The sequence below is a fragment of the Lagenorhynchus albirostris genome, chromosome 7 (assembly GCF_949774975.1).
Source record: "Lagenorhynchus albirostris chromosome 7, mLagAlb1.1, whole genome shotgun sequence".
Lineage (NCBI taxonomy): Eukaryota > Metazoa > Chordata > Mammalia > Artiodactyla > Delphinidae > Lagenorhynchus > Lagenorhynchus albirostris.
The window spans coordinates 94536817-94561693 of record NC_083101.1 but is presented as its reverse complement, the minus strand read 5'-3'; the positions used below and the strand labels follow the sequence as shown (position 1 = coordinate 94561693).

Genomic DNA, 24877 nt, shown 5'->3' with positions numbered 1-24877 from the left:
TCACTGTTCCACAGTTGAATGGTTGTCATGGAAAACTGAGTCATTTGAAGACCTCAAAGACTGCAAAGGCATAAAGTCTCATGAATCACGACTTGGGTAAAATAACGCCTCGCTGAGAAAATAGCTCCTGGAAATATCCTCAGCTGAGTAACATGTGGGCTGAGAGCATCACTTAGTCAGCTAATGCCCCATAAAGGGGCAGTGACTGGCAGTGCCCAGCTGGTGAGATCATGAGTTTAAACAGGCACAGGACGGGTTTGAATCAGCTCAGGACGTGCTGGGTGTCCAGGTGGATTTTTGCTGGATTTGGTGGTGGTGGCTCTGGAAATGTGTACTTTCTTAATGTAGGTTAATTTTGTAAAACTACAAAATAATAAATAAGTGGTCTTAAAAAGAGCTCTATGTAATGAAACATCAAGTTATGTGCCCTGGGCCCTCCTTCTGTATATAAATGCTATCATTTTATTTCTTTTTCTTGGAAGGAAAGATTGATTATATGTGTCCCAGTGTTGTGTGTATGTGTGTTTGTGTTTGTGTGTGTGTGTATGAGAGAGAGAGAGAGAGAGAGAGAGAAGGAAAGAGAGAGAGGGAACATGATGTATAAATAATCCACATTTGAGAACAGGACAGGGCTGGTTTTTCAGCTAATAAGAACAGGGTAACTGTTTCCTTGGACGATTTCAGGGACAGAATTACGTTCCCACAAGTGCACAGTCTCCCACTGTAGAGACCCCTCCCTCCTGCGTGGTAAGTCTGGCATTTCCTAAAGTCTGTGAGGAACACCAGCTTGGTCTTGCTAGTAGGCATTGAGCACAATAGTGCTTCTGTGGTCAAAGAAGCCGGGAAAATGATGAGCTAGAAAAAAATGTGTGAAAAGGTCTTTGTTGCACTTTATTCCTTGAACTTTGGGCTAATGGGGCACCAGAGTCCTTACATGGGAATGCACTCAGCCGTGTTATTTGATCAGGGAACTGCTGGGTGCAGAGCACAGCTCTGTCTTCCAGACTCATGTTTGCAGGAAGACACCTGTGAGCTATTTCTCCGGTTTTTCTTTGGATGGACAGCAGGGAGAAGGAAAAGGTGTAGGGCCTGGGGCCTGACTGTGCTTTGCCTCTGCTGGGCTCCCAATACCTGAGAAAGGCCATGATTCAGGAGGACTTGCTTTCCCTGAAGCAGGGACAAATTCCACCCTGAGGCCACAAGCCAGTGTCTAGATGGAAGCAACTGCTGCATAAAGTGGGAAATGGCAGCATCGTTTGTCCTGAACTAGAATCTCTTTCTGGCTCTTTCAAATTATTTTCATTTTTCTGAAAATCAGCTTTATGTTTCAGAAGCTGGGAGCCACTCATGCTCCTGGCCTTAGGTGTTCTACAAATTGATAGGCAGTTCAGGGTCACACAATGAGTTGTCACGTCCATGTATCAGGTGGTCATTTGATACGTTTCTTTATAGCAATGTCATTCATAGCCCCCTCCCCCCCCCATATGGGGGGTTAGTTTTCAGACCCCTCGGTTTGGCCTGTGTGGGTGGGATGGGAAAAACACATTCTCTTCCTCCAGTCAACACCACCAGAATGGGCCAATTTCAATGAAATGGAACTCTTGAGTGGACAAGAAGTCACCCAAGCTTACAGGAAGTCAGCTGTTCTCTGCCGCCCCCCTTTCCTTCAGGCCCCAGCAGCTCTCATCTTAACAGCAGCTCGGGACAGACAAGGTCTAATGGGTGCTTCTTCTAAAAAGAGAAAGTGTTTATTGGCTGGTTCTGAAGTCCCCTCCTCCCCTTGGAAAGACAAGGGTAGGTCTTAAAATCTCTCTCTGCCCGAGCTCACTTTGGTGACAAAGCCATCTCACATCCCTGCTTCCAAGGATCACAAACATGTGATTACCTGGGTTCTGCGCCCTCCCTGGGGTTGAAGAAGTCACTTCCTGAGCTGTCACACAGTGCCACCTGCTGGCCTACAGAATCCCCATCGACCAGGTCGCCCATTGCTCTTGGGGGCACAGGCTGTGGGGCCCACTGGCATTTTTAGAATATGGCTCCTGGCCTCTGTGGCCAGCACTTACACATGTCATCGTAGGTCAGTGGGTAACCCTCAGCTGCAGTCATGCACATCAAGAGGTTGAGTTTGCATGACTCGCCCAAGGTCAGTGCCGGAGACCACCTGTTGTGCCCTGCTTCCAGGGAAACCAGCCAAAGGGCTTTTTGGCAGTCATCCTCCTTCTGGGGCCCTCCTGGTCTCAGGGCCCACCAATGGAGTGTGAGGCCAGCCAACCCAGGTCTCCTCCAAACCTCTGCCTGCCAGGAGCCGGGGGACCTCTAGTGGGGCTGGGAGGGAGGCTGATGGCCAGGAGAGACTCTGGTACTTTACCTAGGCCCAGAGCAGGTAGAAGAGAGATGACTAGATCCACTAGCATGTATTCTGAGGCAGGATGTCTGCCCCACAGTGGCATTGAAGTGGTCATTCAGAATAAGGTTCAGTGTGCATGTGTGCTTATTGCAGTGTGTGTATGTGCATGGTGTGTGTGTGTATGTATGTGTATGTATGCGATGTCCATGCATGTGTGTAACCTCCTTTAAAACGGGATGGGGGCTCTGGATATCTTTTCTTGATACCCCCAATGCTCCCTAAGCTATCTGTACAGAGAAAGGGAAAGTTCACCAGCCACAATGCTGCTCTGGCCTCTTTTGGGATTTCTGTCTTGTTAGCCCACCTCTCATTAGTGTACGATGTGAGCTGTGAGGCTCTCGCTGGACAGATCCCCTGCCCGTGAACATAGGATCATGGTGGGCCAGGGCCCTCCTTGACAGGCCTTTTCCTTCTGTGCATGGCAGAAGCTTCCAGATCTGCTCCGACCAGCCTGCATACATCCATCTTTTTAGGATGTGGCTGGGGACTTACCATTTTTTAAAATACATGTTGCACATTTGACAATGCTGTTTGGCACCGTGTATTTGACAGTATAACCTATCATACTTTAATCACATCCATGAAAATCATCACAAAGCTCATTTAAAAGTTTTATTAAAAATCACAGTTGAAAAAAAGTCCAGTGACAAAAGATTGCTCTTCTGAAATGAATGGAGAATATGATGCCCGGATTGACAGGTAGAGTGTGCTCTTTGGGAGTGTGGGAGCCTGATAAACCGGCGGTCACCCCTACATGTGAAAACCCAGGTGGGGTTGCAGTCATTGGGCTGGGGTAAATGTGAAGTCACCACGCAAAGGACAAAGGCAAGGCTGGTACCAGCAAGTGCAGGGGAAGGACATGCTCAAACAAAAAGCACTTGTAATTATTTTAACCACAGAATGAACTGTGTTTCTGCTACAAAAACTTTTGGTCCCACTGAGGTGACAAAGTGTTTGTGGCATCAGCAGACAATTGGTACTGGCCAGGGCCGTGTGTCTGATGTGCTGTCCTTTTGTTCCTGCTAAACATGGACCAAAAGGTGAAGGCACATGGAGGGCGCCCAGACCCAGGTAAAGACGTGGTTAGACCCATCAGAAGGGCAGCATGCATGTGAAAGCCCAGCCCTGCAGTAAGCCCTAAGCTTCCAAATTTTGCTCATTTACATCATAAATCCTTCCACAAAGGTGCCTTTCCCTATGTGCCTTCCTCTGTGACCCCAGGGATGAGAACAGTTATCTCTAACGCAGGACACAATTTTCACTAGACAAGATTTGGGCGAGCGGCCACAGTGAAAATTCTACACACAGGCCTCTTTCCACTAGGGGGAGAAGCAGAGGACAGAGCGGAGGGGAGTGCTGGCTGCCTCCTGGGCAGGGTATCTCTTGCCCACTCACATTCTAGATGTTCTTCATCCCCAGACTCCTGGGAAGTGCGTTGAGCTGCTAGACAGTGTGGAAAATCCCACTGGAAAGAAGGCAAGAGTTCTACATGTTTATGACATGCATGCCCTCTATTCCTGTAAGTGTGTGGCCTTGCTACAGACACACTTTGCGGGTAGAAGAAGGACCCTGGGAGTTCAGCAGTGTGTATGGATGGTCTCTTTCTCAGATGCCATTACTGCTTTATCCAGCCCTTTCTGTGATGATTCTACAAACAACCTGACCACAGAGATTGTGTCACTCATCTTTATAATCTCAGGGACTCTAAATGTGCATTGCCATTGTTTTGAGTATCTGCTCAGCACACAGGGATCCTCTCTTTAACACGATGATTAAACCACCATGTGGCAAAAAAGCACGGGCGGCTTCTGAAAGTTTCTTAACACAAGTTCTACCAGTGGACCCATGTCTTCTGCTGGCTAAGCTGGGGTGCCGACTGCTGCCTTTCTCCGTGCCTGGCTCCCCTGTCATGAGTGGGGCCTCCTCTCTGGCCATAGGCTGGATGTACACTTTTAAATGTTTAGGTACCACTGAAGACAAGATGGTCTGAGTTTATGTGTCTCGACTGACCTAAGAAGGATGGCTACAGCAAATCTGATATCAATGAGATCAAACATTAGCCAAGGATTAACTAAGACTCAGGGACTAGAAAAAAATTCTCGGGTCTTGTATCTTCAACCCAAAGTCACACTCAATGAGGTTTACTTGTGGAGAGGGTCAGGATCTGTGGCTTTATTGTGAATTGATACTTGCCTTAGAAACTCCTCTTTAGATGACCTTGGCCACCAGGTTGTCCCTCACTATGAATACAGAAAAAGTCAGGGAATTCTGGCTGCGGCCCCTCTCTAGGGGAGAGCAAGCTTGGACCCCACTAAGCAGACGACAGCCCGCTGTACCCTGCTGTCTGTCCTAGGTCAGACCTGAGATGACAGACATCCTCTTCCCTACTGGGTCTCCACGAAGAACTTTATTTATTAGTCTCCAGTCAAGTACAGTCTTCAGAGAGGTTTTTGGGGAGAAAGTAAGCCAAGCCAATTCATTCCAACAGGCTCCATTTTTCATACAGATGTGAGTCTTCTGCCTCAGAACACATAGAGCAAAAGCGGTATCCATACTTCTTATTTTCCCTTAACTGGGCTACAGGCTTAGAAATTGCAGTGGTCCAGCCTGATTTTTTTAAGCCTCAAAACACTTTTATCGGGGAATGTTTTTCAGTGGCAGGGCTCAGTCTTGGGACCTGTAGGAGCCATGTTCTGGAGGCAGTCAAACCTCTTCTCCTCTCCCTTCCTTCCCTCCACGGCAGGCATCACAAGCCAAGGGCACCCTCTGGCCACTGAAAATGCAGCCGAAATGGGCAAGAGGGTTCAGCACCCTATGGTGATGCTGGGTATTCAAATGCAGCCCAGGAGCCCGAGAACTGAAAAGACAGAAAGAAATTTGGAAACAAATCCTGCAAATAACCTGCCACACAGACAAGAAACACACATGAATCCACGGGACCCTTGGTCCTGGTGTCCGTCTGTCTTCCCACCGCTCCTCTGGGACGGGCTGCTTTGTGGAGGGCGTGTTCCAGGACAGGCTTTGGGGAATGACAGTCAGTGGAACATTCCACCTGAGCTGGCTCTCCGGGGCGGAGGAAGATGGAGACTCAAAATCAAAGCATTGGAATAGTCTTCCCTCGACTGCTCATTTGCTCAAAGGCAGCCACAGAAGGGCGCGGGAGCCGTTAGTTAACCACATCGTAGTAGTAATTGCGCAGCCGCAGTTCCACTGCTACAAATCCGGGCCTGTTCTCCACGCTGCAAAGGGAAGAGAGGCATTATTGTTTGTTATCAATGCTTGTGAAAAAGTGCTGGTCACAGCAGGGGTCTTTGCAGGCCAAGCGCTAGTGGAGTGGCGCGTCCCACTTCCTCATGAGCCTGCGGTCACACTGCATCCCTGCTCTAAGTGTGGCTGACCAGAAGCCTCTGGGGAATACAGTGTTAGGCCCACCCCAGACCTAAAGAACCCAATCTGCATTCAACAAGGTTCCCAGGTGACTCCTGTCCACCTTAAAGATGGGAAAGTTTTGTTCTCAAAGTCAGGATCTTTTAACCGCAGGTTCAGAGACTGTCTCCTTATGACCTAGCAAAACAGAACGTGTCTGAAAATACTTAGTTGGTCAGTGTGCTGCAGATATATATTTAACATTTGACTCAATCTTTTTTTAAAAAAAAATGTGGACACAATTTAAACTTCCCCTCCCCACACCCCAATCAGATGGCTCTGGATTTTCTGAAAAGACGCTGCTATTCTAAACCTTAATGTGGCCAGGCCTTACTTCTGTCACTGTTGGCAGGTGAGGCGATGATGTATATAAACCATGGGTAAAAGTTTTTTTAACAACTTGCAACCTCTAAACAAACTTCTATAGACAACTCTGCTTTCTCTAACATGGGCATACTGAACAGAATCAGTTGGAAGCAAGTATTTCTTAAAATTCGGAGAGTCTATCCTTGCTTGGAAGTTAATTTTATTTTGCAAGAGTTTTGGCTATATTGCAAGTGGGTAAAATTGCCCAAAAAGTGACATAGAACTTGAGGTTAAACTGCATGAACTGTCCACATTCAACCTTTTTGACCTACAACAACTGTGATTTCACACGGTTCAGTCTAGTTATAAGAGAACAGCCAGGGACCACCCATGGGAACCAAGAATCATTTACTGTTATAAGGGCAGGGTGGCTTCTACAGAACCAAAATAGGTTGTCTTGTCAAAGGGCATCAAACAAATGGTTGCACCTACAGCTTTCAAGAGCAGGCAATAAAACTGCGTAAAAATATCAGCCATCTGTGGTCATGTCTATAGACCACACTCACTGTGGGAAGATGTCTCTGGCCACCACATTGTGTTGCAGGAGGGGACGTGATGGCCAAGCCTGGGATGTAGGACCATGTGTGGAAACCTGTGTCCACACGGAAGGAAAGCCCCCCTCCTGCTACTAAACTTCAAGCCAAAGAACACAACTTCAACATCTTTGCCAAACAGGGTGTTCTACTCCTACCATGGGGATCCAAATGCACCAAGAGTCCCTTTGAGTCTTGCTATAAGGGTTTCATCCACCCAGCAGCCTAGCACCAAGCAAACAAACTAGTGTAGGGAAACAGGAGTACAGACTGGCCCTCAGCAAAGACACCTGGTCAGGTTTCCCAGGGAACCTCTCCTTTATACCACGGGTGAGGTTGCCTCTAGGACATCACTGAGCTTCTGCAGAGGAGGGTGGTCAAGTGTCCTGTGTGTGTGCCAGCGTCCTGGTCACTCCCGACTACCTGGGTCTGGGGTGCTCTTTCCGCTCTGACCCTCGTGCCTAGTGGGGGCATTGCCGGCACTCAAGCTCCTCAACCTGCAGTTCTCGGTTGGAATGCCCCTCCCTAAAAGAGGCCAGTATGGACTCTCCAATGGAAGTATGACCCTCCCCCCAAAACTCTCTACTCTCATTCAAAGCTCCCTGTAGCTTGCTCTATAGCACCCATCACAATACATAATCAGGCGTTTATGTTGGGGTTAATTTGTTTCCTGTTTGCCTAGCCCAGAATTGTAACCTCCATGAGGAAAGTGGCAGGGAAATAACTGCCCTCTCTTTTGCTGACCCTGGGTCACTTCTAGATAATAATGAGATTCTTCACTTCCACTCCCAGCTACAGTTGTGGAAGATGCTTCCCGGGGTGTTGCAGAATCCCAGGTGGCATCTGAAAGCACCTGCAATATCCATCATCCTGAAGATACTCTTGCAATATCAGCTGTCATATCTGAGAACAAACCTGACCCTCGAAGTACCAAATCTACTGGCAGATATATGAGCTCCCCTGGATGACAGACCTGCATCATTGCCAAGTTGCAAGGGCACTATATGCACACTTCAGTGTCAGAGGGACAGAGACCATGGCTTGGAGGTTTCCCCATGATGCATGTCCAGGCTGCCAAACCCAGGCAAGGTCAAAGGCCACGTCCCTGATTCTTAGGTGCAGTGTGTTTCCCTTGCCAGCTGAGCTGCCCTGGACATCACCTGCCTACAACGTCACATGTGCTCTACCAGGCAGGCCATGTGAGGCCCCTCAGTGCAGACTCTAGGGCCACTGTTCCAAGTTCTGAGTTGCTTCTCGGGAAGTGCTACCTTGGCCAATCCATCTGTGAACTGGCCACCATCCGTGGTCATGCCTCACTCTGAAAGGTGGTCAGGAATTAGGAAGTATGACATCCCCCTGCTAAGTACCTCTGCCATCCGCTCATGCCAAAATAGCACGTATCACCAGACCAGACCCTTAAGCGTATGTTTTTACTTTGACCACCCCTCCACCCTTTGGCCAATATTATCTACGTTTAAATTTTGATATCCCGAATTAGAGTAATTGTCTATACTCTTTAGACTAAAGAATATAAGTGTGTGGTCCAGGAAGCAAGACCTCTCCCCCCATTGTTTGTTTAGAAAGGAGCCCATCCCTGATTCATGAAAAGACAGAATTCATGCTCCTTTTTAGTGCTCAGCAATTCTATCTGCCACCAGAGCATTGGGCTAAATGGCAGGAAGGGCTGGGTACTCACTCATAGGTCCAGCACAGGGTCATCAGCTCGTACATCTCTCTCGGACACCCTGGAGGGCACCCCATCCTCTCTCCTTTCTCCAGCATAGCAGAAACTTCACTGCCTTTCATTCCCTAAAACACACAAAATATTCTTGAGCTTTTTAAACATAGCACGCAGCAAAACAAAACAAATACATCCTACCCCCCAAAAGAAACAAAAGAGTACATGCTGTGTGATTTCAACTATATAAAGTACAAAAAATAGGAGCACCTAATCTATTTTTTTAATATTTATTTGGCTGCTCTGGGTTTTAGTTGCAGCACACGGGATCTTCATTGTCATGTGCAAGATCTTTAGTTGTGGCATGTGGGATCTTTTTAGCTGCGGCATGTGGGATCTAGTTCTCTGACCAGGGACCGAACCTGGGCCCCCCTCATTGGAAGCGTGAAGTCTTAACCACTGGACCACCAGGGAAGTACCAGGAGCACCTAATCTATGATGCTAGAAGTCAGATGGGTTACCCTTGGGGTAAGTTTTGTGTGTGCAGGGGGAAAGGGGGGCTTCTGTTCTGTTTCTTCATTTGGGGGCTGGCTTCATGGGTGTGTCCCAATTGTGAAAATCCATCAAGCTGTGGCCTAGGATTTGTGCACTTTTCAGTATATATATATATATGAAAGAAAAAAGGTAACAGCTACAAATTTGATAACGGGAATAGCCATTATTTCTATTTCAAATCTAATAAATGGTGATTTGGGTATACATTTGATGAAATAAAATTTATATTTTAAGGCAGGACAAGAAAAAAATTAAACAAAATTCTGTGTTTGTTTGGACATTCTCCCTCCCTCCCTGCTGTGCAGTGTGCATCTGCATTACACATTAACCAGAGCTCCTCAAAGATGGGAGTGTCTGTTTGACCATAAAGATCACTTTTTTTCCTTTCTTCTGACGCTAGCACTGTAACTTCTTTAAAAAACAGTGCTCTTTCCTAGCTCTGTAGGTCATGGTGACTTGCCGCTCCCTCTGTACATGTTTACCTGGACTGTGTATCCCTAGTGACCTTTATGTAAAATATCGGTATGTCATTTTGATGTATGATCCTTTGTCTCAAAAATATATATGACTGTGCCTTTGACTTCTAACGGTGGAACAGTTCTCAGAGCTTTCCGAGAATCTACTTCCTGGGTTATAGTCCTCAGTTTGGCTCAAATAAAATTCCCTTTTACCCTTCTTAACTTGATAGTTAATTGAATTTTTGTTGACATATTTTATGCATATTTATATGTGTAATACACAATTAAAAAAACCCCACATACTGTCCAGATAGCTTCAAATATTTCTTTCAGTTTAGAATAAAGTGAGATCATATTCACCCCCCACTCTCAAAAGATAAAGACTCAGAAAGGGTGTCCAGATTTGATGATTTTCAGGGTCCTTTAAAGATAATCTGGGGCTTATCTGTTTTGATGGTCTGTTAATTAGGAAATGAAACAAATGTAGCTCACCCGATACGGCTTCTGCCCGTAGGAAAATGCTTCCCACATTAACACTCCAAAGCTCCAGACGTCACTCTTGCTGGAGAACTTGAAGTAGTTGATGCATTCCGGAGCGTACCACTTCACGGGCCACTTCCCGTGGGTCTGGGCCTGAAAACCAAGCACATAAAGAGATGTTTCATTAAGAATAAAATGGTGGACATCATGTTTGTTCATAGCAGCACTATTCACAACAGCCAAAGGTGGAAGCAACCCAAATGTCCATCGACAAATGAATGGATAAACAAAATGGGGTATATTGATACAGTGGAGTATCATTCAGCCTTAGGAAGGAAGGGAACTCTGATACACGCCACGACATGGATGAACCATGCGGTTACCCTTTATTATGCTCAGTGAAGTAGGCAATTCAAGTCACTAAAGGACAAATATTGTATGATTCCACTCATCTGATGCCCCTGGAGTAGTCCCATTCATAGAGACAGAAAGTAGAATAATGGTTGCCTGGGGCTGTGGAGAGAGGGTGGGATGGACAGTAGCTGTTTAATGGGTATAGAGTTTCGGTTTGGGAAGATGAAAAGAATTCTAGAGATGGGTTGTGAGCAAAGTGAATGTACTGAACATTACTAAACTGTACCCTTAAAGACAGTTAAGATGGTAAAATTTATGTTATGTGCATTTTACCATAATTAAAAAAAAGAAATAAAATCATGACTCACAAAATGCCTGTGTGTATATAACTGGTCTGAATCTTAAAAATATGTTAAATATTAACATCTTAAATTTAAAAAATTTAAATACATATTTTTAAGGTTCAGACTGAATTTTTTGTATTTTTAGTCGCTTTCTCTTACCTCTTCCTTTGTCTACTCACAGCTTCTTGGAGCTTGGCGTGGCAATGCAAGAGTCAGGCCTGAATATTACTTCATGGTTTTGCTCCAAGAAATACTAGGTTGTTCATAATATATTTAACTATTACTGTACATTTGTCTACATCTTTAAGCCAACACTGTTTTGGGGGAGATGGTTTGCTAGTATTTAAAACAAAGTTGTAAACTTTCTAATTTAAAAAAGCAGGTGCTAGTAAAGAGATAAAAATCTTGCCTAGCAAAACTCTTTCTTTGGGGCTTTAGGGTTCAGCGTGGTGTAGTGAAGTCTTGATACCTCCCATGGAAGTCACTCTAACCTGGGTGACATCTCTTGAAGTGGAGGGAGGGAGGTGAGTTGCCCTACGGTGGTCAGAGGAGACAACTCGGGGATATCAATCTGAGACCACAGGTGCTAGGGCACTTCTCTAAATGACACACTGCTTATATGTCTGTCTCATTCATGTTATGTATCATTTCCAGATTTTGATTTCAAAAGTTGTGGACAATCTAGTCATGTGTGTTATTTCAAGTTTATTCTGAATTTTAAACTGATCACAAGATAAACCTTTGACAAACCCTAAATATGATGAAAAGGGAATCTCTCTCCACCACAAGCTCCAAATCCTCACCAAGAGAGACAGCACGTTTGATCGTTTTTCTTGAATCCTTCCAGAAAAATCTACATATAAGTATAAACTGGTAATATATGCTTTCTTGAGGGGTAATCAAGCTATAGGTATATACATTTTGCACTTTTTACTTTTTCTACTTAACCATGTGTCATAGATATATGTCTATGTCAGCACATGCAAAGAAAGTCACTTTTAGGAGAGTTAATTGTATGCTTCGCATAAATCTGCTACAACTGATTTAACCAGCCTCCTACTGAGAGGTCATTAAGTCGTTTACTGATTTTTGCTATTACACATCATGCTAGAATGAACATTACTGACAGTGTGTATCTTCCCTGTGTGTAGAGTACTTGTAAGGAGTTGCTGGATTAAAGGGCATTTGCATTTACAGTCCTGCTGCACAAATTCACGCTGTCATGCACAGTTCTCTGAGCACTGAGCTAATCTGCTTTCATCACTATCATTTCTCTTTAATCTTGCTTAACTCTTTAATGTTTTCCATTTCACTTTGTTTTCTTAAAGAAATTCTCCATGTTCCCATCTTTTCATTTGTGTTCAGTCTCTTTTAGCTGCTTCTAACATGGCTTCTTTTTTTTGTATAGTATGATGATTGAGACACGTATATATTGCAAAATGTTTACAACATAAGGTTAGTTAACACATCCTTCACCTGACAAAATTGCTAATTTTTGTTGTCACTGTTGTAATGGTGAGAACACTTAAGATCTACTTTCTCAGTAACTTCCAAGTACTATACAATGTAGTACTGTTAACTCTAGGCACCGAGCTGCAGATTAGATTCCCAGAATTTATTCCTCTTATAACTAGAACTTTGTACCCTTTGACCAACATCTTCTCATTTCCCCCACCTCCCAAACCCTGGCAACCAAAATCTACTCTCTGTTTCTATGAGTTGGGCTTTTTAAAATTCCACATATAAATGATATCATACAGTATTTGTCTTTCTCTGACTTATTTCATTTAGCATAATGCCCTCAAGGTCCATCTATGTTATTGCAAATGGCAAGATTTCCTTCTTTTTTATGTCTGAATACATTCTATATATTTGTCTACAGTTTTAAGCCAACACACACATACACACACACACACATGCACACACACACACATACACATATCATATTTTCTTTATCCATTCATCTATTGATGGATATTAGGTTGTTTCCATGTCTTGGCTATTGTAAATAATGCTGTAATGAACATGGGGGTAAAGATATCTTTACGAGATAGTGATTTCATTACCTTTGGATACATATACAGAATGGGATTGCCAGATGATACAGCAGTTCTATTGTTAATTTTTGAGGAAATTCCATACTGCTTTCCATAGTGGCTGCACCAATTTACATTCCCACCAGCAGTGTACAAGGATTCCCCTTTCTCCATATCCTCAACAACACTTGTTATCTCTTATCTTTTTGGTGATCGCTATTTTAACAGGTATGAAGAGACATCTCATTGTGGTTCTGATTTGCATTTCTCTGATGCTTAGTGATGTCAAATACCCTTACATGTATTTGTTGGCCATTTGAATGTCTTCTTTTGTCATAGAAATATAGAAAAAAATAGAATACTTCTATTCAGGTCCTTTGCCCATTTAAAAATCTGATTATTTGGGGGGCTTTACTATTGAGTTGTATGAGTTACTTATATATTTTGGATAATTACCAATTATCAGATAGATGGCTTGCAAATATTTTCTCCCATTCTGTAGGTTGAACTTTCATCCTGTTGATGTTTCTTTTGTTGTACAGAAACTTTTTAGTTTGATGTAGTCCCACTTGTTGATTTCTGCTTTTGTTGCATGTGCATTTGGTGTCATATCCAAAAAATCATTGCCAAGACCAACACTGAGGAGCTTTTTCCATATGTTTTCTTCTAGGAGTTTTATGGTTTCAAGTCTTACAATCAAGTCCTTAATCCATTTTGAGTTAATTTTTGTGAATGTTATAATATAGAGGTCCAATTTCATTCTTTTGCATGTGAATATCCAGTTTTTTAACACTATTTATTGAAGAGACTATTTTTTCTCCATTGAACATTCTTGACTCTCTTGTCAAATGTTAGTTGACTATATATGCATGGGTTTATTTCTAGTTTCTTGATTCTGTTCCAGTGATCTATGTGTCTGTTTTTATGTCAGTACCACACTGTTTTGATTACTACAGTTTTGTAGCATAGTTTGAAATCAGGAAGCATAATGCTTTCAGCTTTGTTCTTTCTCAAGATTGCTTTGGCTATTCAGGGTTTTTTTGGGTTCCATATGAATTTTAGGATTATTTTTTCTATTTTTGTGAAAAATGCCACTGGAATTCTAATAGGGATTTGTATTGAATCTATAGATGGCTTTGGGTAGCATAGTCATTTTAACAATATTAACTCTTCTGATCCATGAACACAGGTTATCTTTCCATTTCTTCAATTTTTTTCCATCAATTTCTTATTTTTGGTACATAGATCTTTCACTTTCTTGGTTAAATTTATCCCTAAGTACTCTATTGCTTTGATGCAATTGTAAATGAGATTTTTTTCCTTTATTTCTTTTTCGGATAGTTCACTATTAGTGTATAGAAATGCAACTGCTTTTTGTGTGTTGATTTTGTATCTTGCTATTTTACTGAATTTGTTGATTAGTTTTCAGTTTTTTGAGGGAGTCTTTAGGGTTTTCTATATACAGTTGACCCTTGAACAACGTAGGGGTTGGGGGTGCCGACACTTCACACAGTCAAAAATCCATATATAACCTTACAGTTGGCCCTCTGTATCCACAGTTCTGCATCCATGGATTCAACCCATAGTGGATTGTGTAGTACTGTAGTACATACTAATGAAAGAAATCCATGTGTAAGTGGACCTGCACAGTTCAAATCTGTGTTGTTCAAGGGTCAACTGTATAAGATCATGTCATCTGCAAATAGAGATGAGGTAATTTTGGTTTATAAGCCTTTTATTTCTCTTCTTTTCTTTCTTTCTTTTTTTTTTTTTTTTTTTTTTTTTTGCCTAATTGCTCTGGCTAGGACTTCCAGTACTGTTTAATCAGTGGTGTGAGTGGGCACCCTTGTCTTATTCCTTATCTTAGATGAAAAACTTTCAACCTTTCTCCACTGAGTCTGATGTTAGCTGTAGGCTTGCCATACATGGCCTTTATTGTGTTGAGGTATGTTCCTTCTATACTGACTTTTTTGAGACTGTTTATTATGAAATGATGTGAATTATGTCAAATGCTTTTTCTGCACCTAATAAGATGACCATATGATTTTTATCTTTCACTCTATTAATGTGGGGTATCATATTTATTGATTTGAGTATATTGAACTATCCTTGAATTCAAGAATAAATCCCACTTGACCATGGTGTATGATCTTTTTAACGTGTTGTTCAATTTAGTTTGCTAGTATTTTGTTGAGAATTTTTGCATCTATATTCATCAGGGATATTGGCCTATAGTTTTCTTTCCTTGTATCTGGCTTTTGTATCAGGATAATGTTGGCCTTGAAAAATGAATTTGAGAGTATTTCCTCCTCTTCCATTTTTGGGAATAGTTTGAGAAGGACTGGCGTTAATTCTTCTTGATATGTTTAATAGAATTCTCTTGTAAATTCTGTTAGGTCCATTTGGTCTAAAGCACAAGTCAAGTCCAATGTTTCCTTATTGATTTTCTCTCTCTATGACTTATCCATTGTTAAAAGTGGGGTATTGAAGACTGCTACTATTATTATATTGTTATCTATTTCACCCTTCAGATATGTTAATATTTGATTAATATATTCAGGTTCTCCAATGTTGGGTACATGTATATTTACAATTATTTTATCTTCTTAATGAATTGACCCCTTTACCATTATAAGATGACTGACCTCCTTTGTCTCTTGTACCAGTTTCTGGATTAAAGTCTGTTTTGTCTGATATAAACATAGGTATACCTGCTACTTCTTGGTTTACATTTGCATGGAATATATTTTTCTATCCCTTCACTTTGAGTTTTTCTGTGTCCTTAAAGTTGAAATGAGTCTCTTGTAGGCAGCATATAGTTGACTTTTTTTTTTGTCCATTCAGCCACTCTATGCTTTTTTGATTGGAAAATTTCATCCATTTACAATTAAAGTAATTATTCATAGGTAAAGACTTACTAATACCATATTACGGTTTTCTGGATGTTTTAAATTTCTTTTGCTCCTTTCTTCCGCTCTTACTGTCTTCCTTTTTGATTTGATGAATTTCCATAGTGGTATACTTTGCTTCCCTTTTCTCTATCTTGTATGTATCTGTGACAAGTTTTTGACTTGTGGTTACCCTGAGGCTTACATAAAACATCTTATAAATATAAGTCTATTTTAAGGTGATAACAGCTTAACTTCGATTGTATGCAGAAACTCTACCCTTGTACTCCTCCCCACATGTTATGTTTTGTTTTGTTTTGTTTTTTGTGGTATGCGGGCCTCTCACTGTTGTGACCTCTCCCATTGTGGAGCACAGGCTCCGGACGCGCAGGCTCAGCCGGCCATGGCTCACAGACCCAGCCACTCTGTGGCGTGTGGGATCTTCCCGGACTGGGACACGAACCCATGTCCCCTATACCGGCAGGCGGACTCTCAACCACTGCGCCATGAGGGAAGCCCATGTTATGTTTTTGATATCACAATTTATGTCTTTTTGTATCATGTATCCATTAACAAATTATTGTAGCTATAGCTATTTTTAATACTTCTGTTCTTTAATCTTTATATCAGCATTAAGTGATTAACACAACAGCATATTAGAGTAATGGGGTATGCTGAATTTGACTATATACTTACCTTTAACAGTACGTTTTATATTTTCATATGCTTCCATGTTCCTAATTAGCTTCCTTTTATTTCAGCTTGAAGAACTCAGAATTTCTTGTAAGGAAGATCTAGTGGTGATAAACTCTCTCAGCTTTTGTTTGCCTGGGAAAGTCTTTGTCTCACCTTCCTTTCTGAAGGACAGTTTTGGAACATAAAGTATTCTTGGTTGGCAACGTTTTTCTTTCAGAACTTTGAATGTATCATTCCAGTCTCTCCTGGCCTGTAGGTTTGTGCTGAGAAATCTGGTGGTAGCCTTATGGGGAGCTCCCTTGTAAGGGACAAGCTTTTTTTCCTCTTGTTGTTTTTAAGATTCTCTCTTTGCCTGATTTTTGACAATTTTATTATTTTGTGTCTTGGAGAAGATCTATTTGAATTGAATTTATTTGGGGACCTATGAGCTTCATGAACTTGGATGTCCAAATCTCTCCTCAGATTTGGGAAGTCTCAGCCATTATTTTTTTATTTTTAATTTTTTGTTTTCAGTATGCGGGCTTCTCACTGCTGTGGCCTCTCCCGTTGCGGAGCACAGGCTCTGGATGCACAGGCTCAGCGGCCATGGCTCACGGGCCCAGCCGCTCTGCAGCATGTGGGATCTTCCCGGACCGGGGCACGAACCCGTGTCCCCTGCATCAGCAGGCAGACTCTCAACCACTGCGCCACCAGGGAAGCCCTCAGCCATTATTTTTAAAAATAAGTTCTCTGCCCCTTTCACCTTCTCTTCTTCTTGGACTTCAGAAATATATAACTTGTTTCTCTTAATGGTGTCCCATAAGTCCCGTAGGCTTTCCTCACTTCTTTTTATTCTTTTTTTCCTTTTTGCTCCTCTGACTAGCTAATTGCAAATGACCTGTCTTTGACTTCACTGATTCTTTCTTCTGCTTGGTCCAGTTTGTGGTTGAAACTCTCATTGAATTCTTCAGTTCAGTCTTTGTATTGTACAACTCCAGAAGTTCTGTTTGCTTCTTTTTTATGTTCTCTATGTCTTTGTTGAACTTATTTTGTTTTTGTACTGTTTTTCTGATTTTTATTAAATTGTTTATCTGTGTTCTTTTGTAGCTCTCTGAGCAGAATTATTTTGAATTATTTGTTAGACAATCTGTGTATCTCCATTTTGGGGGGATCAGTTATTGGGAGTTTACCATGTTATTTTGGTTGTGTCATGTTTCCCTGATTCTTCATGATCCTTGCAGCCTTGTGTAGGTATCTGTACATTTGAAGATGCAGCCACCTCTTCCAGACTGTATGGGGTGACTTCAGTAAGGAAGGACTTTCACCTGTGGGTGGGAGCATGCTGGAGCATACTTTGACCCTGGGTCTAGGGCATGGGTCCCCAACCCCTGGGCCAAAGACCAGTACTGGGCTGTACAGCAGGAGGTAAGCAGCAGGCAAGCGAGAAAAGCTTCATCTGTATTTACAACCACTCCCCATTGCTCGCATTACCACCTGAGCTCCGCCTCCTGTCAGATCAGTGGCAGCATAGATTCTCATAGGAGCACGAACCCTGCTGTGAACAGCACATGCAAGGGATCTACGTTGCGTGCTCCGTATGAGAATCTAATGCCTGATGATCTCAGGTGGAGCTGAGGTGGTGATGCTAGCTCTGGGGAGTGGCTGCAAATACAGATTATCATTAGCAGAGAGGTTTGACTGCACAGAGCCCATAATAAATCAATTGCTTGCAGACTCATATCAAAACCTTATCAGTGAGTGGCAAGTGAAAACAAGCCCCGGGCTCCCACTGATTCTGCATTATGGTGAGTTGTATAATTATTTCATTATATATTACAATGTAGTAATAATAGAAATAAAGTACACAATACATGTAATGTGCTTGAATCATCCCCAAACCATCCCCACCCCCGGTGTGTGGAAAAACTGTCTTCCACAAAACTGGTCCCTGGTGCCGAAAAGGTTGGGGACTGCTGGTCTAGGGTACAGGATATCAAGTGCAAGGGTATGTGATAGCTCCAGGTCTGGGGGTAGGGCTTGATGTTTCACTTGCTTACATCTCTGTGGTTCACAAAACAACAACTGTGTGCTCCTTGGCAATAGCTATAGGGGATCTGCAGTGGCTTCAAGGGCTGTTGGGGTCCTCAGTGGTACCTCCAGGCCCAGCAGCTAGGGACCAGGCAGGTGTTGGCAGTGGCCAGAGCCAGTGGTGTGCATACACTCAGCTGTGGGGGCTGGCTGCAGCTGCCTCTGTAGTGACTGGGGCTGGCTGCAAAACACATAGTGGCAAGGGCTGGGCCTAGCAGCACAGGTTGAGGCCAACTGTGGGTGCGCTAGCAGCTGCAGTGACCCTGGGCTACTGACATGCTCTTTTGTGGCTGCAGAGACTTGCCGTGGGTACATGCGTGGCACTAAAGGTGATGGGAGTTGGGCTGACAGTGTGTAAGTGTACAGCTGCAGGTGAGCCCAGTGGTGCAGGCCAGTGACAGGAGACAGGGCTATATCCAAGCCCACAAGATGCCATAGGGGCCTTGGCTGTCAGAGTGCACTCCTGCAGCCGCACAGGCTCATCCCAGGTATATGCACAGCAGTGGAGGCCAGTAATGGGATTTGAGCTGGCAGCGTGCAGGTGCACAGCTGCAGGAGATAGCCACGAGTGCACACATGCTGGTGGGGATCAGCCATTGGGGTCCAGGCAGCTGCAGCAGCTGGAGCGGGCTGCTGGTATGGATCCTGCTCCCCAGTGGGTGAGGTGGGGGGAGTAGGGAGGGACTCAGGTGTCTGGTGAATTAGAAAACCTGTAGGGCAAAAACCCTCAGCAGTGAAATCTGTGGGGAGTCCATGATGAGATCCTGCGTGATGAAAGCTGGGGGGATCTGCAGCATCTGCAAGGGAGGTTGAAGTCCTCAGTAGTGAAGGCTGCTGGGGTTCCTTTGCAGAGTAGGTCACCAGGAACCATGCTCACTCCTGCTGTGTAGCTGATAGTGGTAGCCCCCGCTCTTCTCCCTTCTTCCTTGTTCCTAGCTGTCTCTAGACAGCTCAGTTTTGCTGGCCTCTGGGTTGGGTGAAACTGAAGCAGGTCCTTCGTGCACTGCTCCAAAAGGCTGGGGAAGCTGGTTGCTCACCCTGCTTTCCCTTTCCTGGTGAAGAGAACTCTTTCTAGCTGGGTTCTTGCCTCCACTGAGCAGTGCTGACCTGAGGGATGGGATGACGTAAGCAAAATTAAGCTATTGTTCCTTCCCCTTTTATGTAGTTATTCTCAAGTTTTTCATTCCACTGTGCTGCTAAAGCTTCTTAAGTGGACTCCAGCATTCTCCCAGAGCTGTTTCATTCACGGATAGCTGTCTAACTGTTGATCTTTGTTGGGGGACAGAAGCCGGGGTCTCCTACTCCATCGTCTTGTTCCTGATCCTTTGCCTTTTACTTCTATACTGCCTTCTATATTTTCTTCCCCACTGATTTTCAGAGATTCACTGGTTTACTTTCAATGGTATGTTGTTTAATATCTGTGGCAGTTGAAAAAATTGGCCCTCGTGTTCTTTGACATTCCTCCCCACTCCCTTGAATATGGGTGGTCTGTGGCTGCTCTGACCAATAGAATAAGTGGACATGACTCTGAGTCAGTTCCTGGGCCCTGAACTTAGGAGCCTGGCGGCCTCCACTTCCTGCCTCTTGAGTAACTTGCTCTTAGGACCCAGCTGCCATGCTGTGAGTAAGCTCAGGGGCACATGGAGAGGCCACATGTAGTTAAGTTATTGTTTAATGGGTACAGCCCAGTGGAGGTCCCAGACCACAGCCCATGTCAAATCAGTCATTCGCTGTGTGAGTGAGCAGAGTGGAAGTAAATCCTCTGCCCCCTTGGAACCACCTCCTGAGACACTGTGTGGAGCACAGATGCACCATTTCCACCAAGCTCTGCCTACAGTGTAGAACTGTGTGTAAATAAATGCTTGGCATTGTTTTAATGCACTAAGTTTTGGGATTATTTGTCATCTCAACTTCTTCATCTCCTCTTTGAGTCCTTGTTTTAGTCTATATTTTCTTCTAATTATCTTGATGAAGTGTATGTTACAAAGTGTCTCCAACATAAAATCTATTTTTTTTCTGGTGTGCATGTGTGATTGTTATTCTAGGCTATTGTTCCCTTTGCTCCATCTCCCAGCAGTCCCTGCAAAGGGCTCACTTGATACTTTGCTCATGATGGCTCATTTCTGAAGCAGCTTTGCTTTGGGGCCAGCTTCTCTATGAAGAATGGAGTGAGGAGCTGTGATGGGAGCTCTGCTACTGTTGCTCGTACCTTTGTGCTGACCCTTAGCTGACCAAGAGCTGCTATCTGCTGCTATCTGTCATACCCACACCTGGCTCTCAGAGAAAGGGTGGGTGGGTAGGTGTGGATACTTAGGCATATTTCTCCAGCCACTCCAGGGTGTGGCACACAGGGCAATCCCACAGATCCCATCCTGCCATTCACTAGTTAGATCTTCAAGGTATGCTGTCTATTTCTGAGGTGGCTGGACATTCCCAGGGACCTGAAGAGGTGGGAATCTGTTCTTGGTACACTCTTCCACCACCTGGTCTCAATCCTAGTACATCTTCTAATTGATCAACATAGACTCTACATACAGACTGTGATTGAATTCATATGAGGATGGGGCTTTCTTATTTTTTCCCCTTCTTTTAGTTGCTATTAGTTCATTTGAGGGTTCAGAGAGGAGCTTTGAAAAGTCCTGCAAGAGTCAACTTGTTCAACGCATATTTTCCAAAACAATTTAACAAAGGAATTCTATTCTTGTTTTTTTCCAAATGAATCATCATTAATACCTTGATTCCCTATTGCTCCAAGGAACATAGTTTGGAAGATACTATTCTGAGTAAATCCCAAGTTGTGACATATTAGAGTATTTCCATTTTTTAAACAATAGAATCAAAGCTTAAGAAGAAAGTTTCTTACATAGTTATTTTTAAATAAGGAAATTGCTTCTTGAAACCCTACCATAATAAATTAAGAAACCATACATTTGCATTTCAGATTTTTACTACCTGATGCTCTGAATACTGGCTAAGTTGTTCCTACCTTGTAGTAGTTTTCATCAGCACGAAGTGCTTTGGAAAGTCCAAAATCACTGATCTTGGCATAATGTTGAGTAACCAGCAATACATTTCTTGCAGCCAGATCTCTGTGCACAAAATTGCACTCTTCCAAATACTTCATTCCCATAGACACCTGATGAACCAGCTCTATGATGTTCTTATCCTTGACATGCCTGAAAGTCACAAATGTGTTATTAGTGATAGTGAACAAGAGTCCATTTTAGAACAACCAACCATGCACACAGAATATGAACCCACTCACTTCCTATTCTTCTTAAGCAAGAGTCACAAATGGTGGTGACTGGTGTTCAGCTGGTAGAATTTTCAAGGTATGCTTTGAATTGCATGAAAAGCAGTATAATGGGGTGGTCAGACCTGGCTCACCAACAGACAGGCTTCAGTTGGAATCCCCCTTCCAATATTGGATAGCTAGCAAAACCAACCCTGAGTCTCAGTTAAGTATAAACATAATGTAGCAAATGCGATAAAGTAATCAGTGGCTATTATTACGACTTATTCCATGTGAGTTCCTCCATCTCAACCATGGCTGGAGATGAGCACAGAATGATTACTCCATCGATGGTTGTAATCAGTTAATAGCAACGGATGTTTTCAGAAGTAATTACTCAAGGGAATGTAGAGGTCAGCCAGACATGTAAAATATCACTGTTTTCTTTTATAATTGTTTATTTAAATATTTCTTTTAAAAGAGCATGTTTTTTCTGCTTGGTGAGGGGAGACTGCTTGCCAAGATAGTCTAAGGCTGATTCTATCACCAGGCCAGTACAGAGTGAGCAAAGGAGACCAAATTGTTGGATTAGAGTTTTTCTTTACACATTAAGAACTAAAGAGCACTTGATCCAAAGACTACAGCTCTCTTGTCTCCCTGAGTGTGGACCAACCCTGGGAAGGTGTGGGAGGAGACAAGGCTTCCTGTAGAAATCAGGTTATGATGTGCATTGGGCAGGTGGGCCCTGCCCCTCACAGTATGAGCTTCTGGGGTACCAAAGATACCTGTTCTGCTGTAAATATTTGTTGAGTGGACCAAGTTCCGCCATCTCCATAACCAGCATCCAGGACTCGGCTTCGCATATCCCAATCATGCGCACGATGTAAGGGTTGTCAAGTTGCTGCATGACGTTTGCTTCTGCTAATAACTCATCTTTAAGCGCGGGGTCATTGGCCTCGTTTTTCAGGATTTTCACAGCCACTGTTTTCACAACTCTGCAAAAGAAATCACAACACATAAGAAGCTTTTCAAAGTGGCTCACATGTAGGTAACTATCTTTCATGAAGCATAATTCCTACGCTAGAAATGATGTTATAGAAATATCTGTCACAGAATGGAAATGCGTCTTAAGAAGCCATGTTATACATGACTAATTTTCCAATCATGTTCTCTCATTTTATAGACAAGGAGAGGAACACTCAATTGGTTAAAAATAATGGGAGAGTGCTGAAGAATGCCGCAGCCAAGCAGAAAGCCAACACATTGTAGAATATTTAAATAACTTTCCAACAAACTTTACAAACTATGACATACAGGAATTCCAGTAACATCTTGAGATGTATCATCTCAGATTATGTGTAGTGTATGTAAATACAACATGCCTTTAATATATGTTACAATGAATTTCTAGCTGGAGAATTAAAAAACATATACTGTTAAAGCTCATAATTTATAAAACTTTTAAAAACTGAGCTTTGCTAATTTTAAGCACACTTCAACGAGTTTGAAAAAAACTAATTACTTTCCATTTTCTAATAAAAACACCACCTGGGTCATGTTTCAACTCTTGAAAATATTCTGATATAGTGGGGCTTAAATAAATGAATGGAACTTAACTACGTATGATTTGAGAAACTGCATCTCTCCATGATACAGTTCCCACAAATACAAGAAATATACCTCTTTTGTTGAACTCTGAAATGGGAGAATAAAAACAGAACTATCCCATAAAATAGGTAAAATAACAGAGTAACAGACTAAGTCTGACATACATTCAGAAAAGAACATACAGCTTCAGTGCAGAACTCAGAAGAGTATTTACACATTGGACACATGCTATAGCTCCTACACAGATAGAGATACACAGCATCACCAGCACCCTAGAAGACCCCTGCATCCTCTTCCTGAGACCAAGGAAATATTATCCTATGCTATCTCTAGACAGTTTATTGTTTTACCTTTCACATTTCAGTCTGCCATCCACCTGGAACTGGTTTCATGTATGGTGTGAGGTAGGGGTCAAAATTAACAAGGAAAAACCTCTTGATTCTTCCCAATGTTTAAGGAAGAGAGAACACCCACAAACTCTTCCAGAAACAAAAAGAGGAAGGGAACTTCTCAACTCATTTTATGAGGATGACATTAACCTCATTAAAAAAAAAAGAAGTTACAAGAAAATAATTTACTGATATCCCTCACGAACGTAGATGTAAAAATTCAAAGGGAAATATTAATAAATTAAATTCAGTGATTTATGAAAAAGATATGATGAATATATAATTCATGAACAAGATGGGTTTATTCCAGGAATGCAAGGTGGGTTGAACATCTGAAAGTCAATCAGTATAATTCACCACATGAACACAATAAAGGAGAAAAAGCCCGTGGTCCTAGCAGCAGAGGAGAAGAAGTATACAAAAAATGTAATACACATTTAGGATTAAAAACAAATCCCTCAGAAAAGTAGAATAGAAGGAAACTTTCATAATCTGATAAACAGTAGCTATAAACCTAATGGTGAAATGTGGAAAGTTTTCCCCCTGAAATCAGGAAGGAGGAATGAGGCTACTGTCACTTTTATTCAACACTGAACCACAGTTCCTAGTTAGTACAATAAGGCAAGGAAGAAATATAAAAATATAAGGATTGGATGGGATGAAATAAAACTGTTGTTATTTATAGATATATTTCTGGGTCAAAGAATACATAGATAAACTACTGGAAATAATAAGTGAGAAATAATAGGGGACTTTAAGCAAAGTTGCTGGGTATCAGGCCAACAGACTAAACCAGTCATATCCCGCATTCAAGCAATGCCAAGGAATAACAAGTAAGAATTTCTAAATTATACCACATATATTAACATCAAAAATACTAAATACCTATGAATGAATCCAACAAAGAAGTTGTACAAGACCTCTACACAAAAAAACTAAACAACTCTGCTCAGAGAAATAAAAGACCCAAGTAAATGGAAGGATGGGTCACTGTTATTGATTGGAAGACTCGGGATTGTAAAGACATCATTTTGCCCCCAATTCACCTATATGGCCTCTCCTCTCCCCAAATCTCTAGCTGAAATTATGTATCTATAGTTATATCTATGTTAATTTATATATTTAATTAAGCAAGGAATTTGAGTATCACAAACTAGTTGAGAACATCTATACCTTAATACAGGATAATTTATATTCATTTTACAAAATAACTGTGATATATATATGTATACACATATATTTAAAAATAAGCATAGCAGTCACATATATATATATACATATACATATACATATATATATATATATATATATATATATACATGTATCCACACACACATACGGTGGAAGGGGCAGGATTAAA

The 24877-nt window shown here is 42.3% G+C and overlaps 1 protein-coding gene across 4 annotated transcripts in view; it reads right to left on the bottom strand.

The window, feature by feature from the left end:
* Window positions 1–3005: 3005 nt before the first annotated feature.
* Window positions 3006–24877, bottom strand: part of SYK (spleen associated tyrosine kinase) — a 103983-nt gene continuing 82111 nt past the window's right edge. For 3 of the 4 annotated variants that reach the window (XM_060153567.1, XM_060153568.1, XM_060153570.1), the window contains 5 exons: window positions 22306–22515; window positions 21275–21464; window positions 9916–10056; window positions 8429–8541; window positions 3006–5646 (listed from right to left, as the gene is read on the bottom strand). In XM_060153567.1, coding sequence (XP_060009550.1) covers window positions 5574–5646; window positions 8429–8541; window positions 9916–10056; window positions 21275–21464; window positions 22306–22515 — 727 coding nt within the window. In that variant the 3' untranslated portion in view covers window positions 3006–5573. Of the gene's footprint in view, window positions 5647–8428; window positions 8542–9915; window positions 10057–18937; window positions 19396–21274; window positions 21465–22305; window positions 22516–24877 lie in introns of those variants that run through there. The other variant, XM_060153569.1, reaches the window with a different exon arrangement.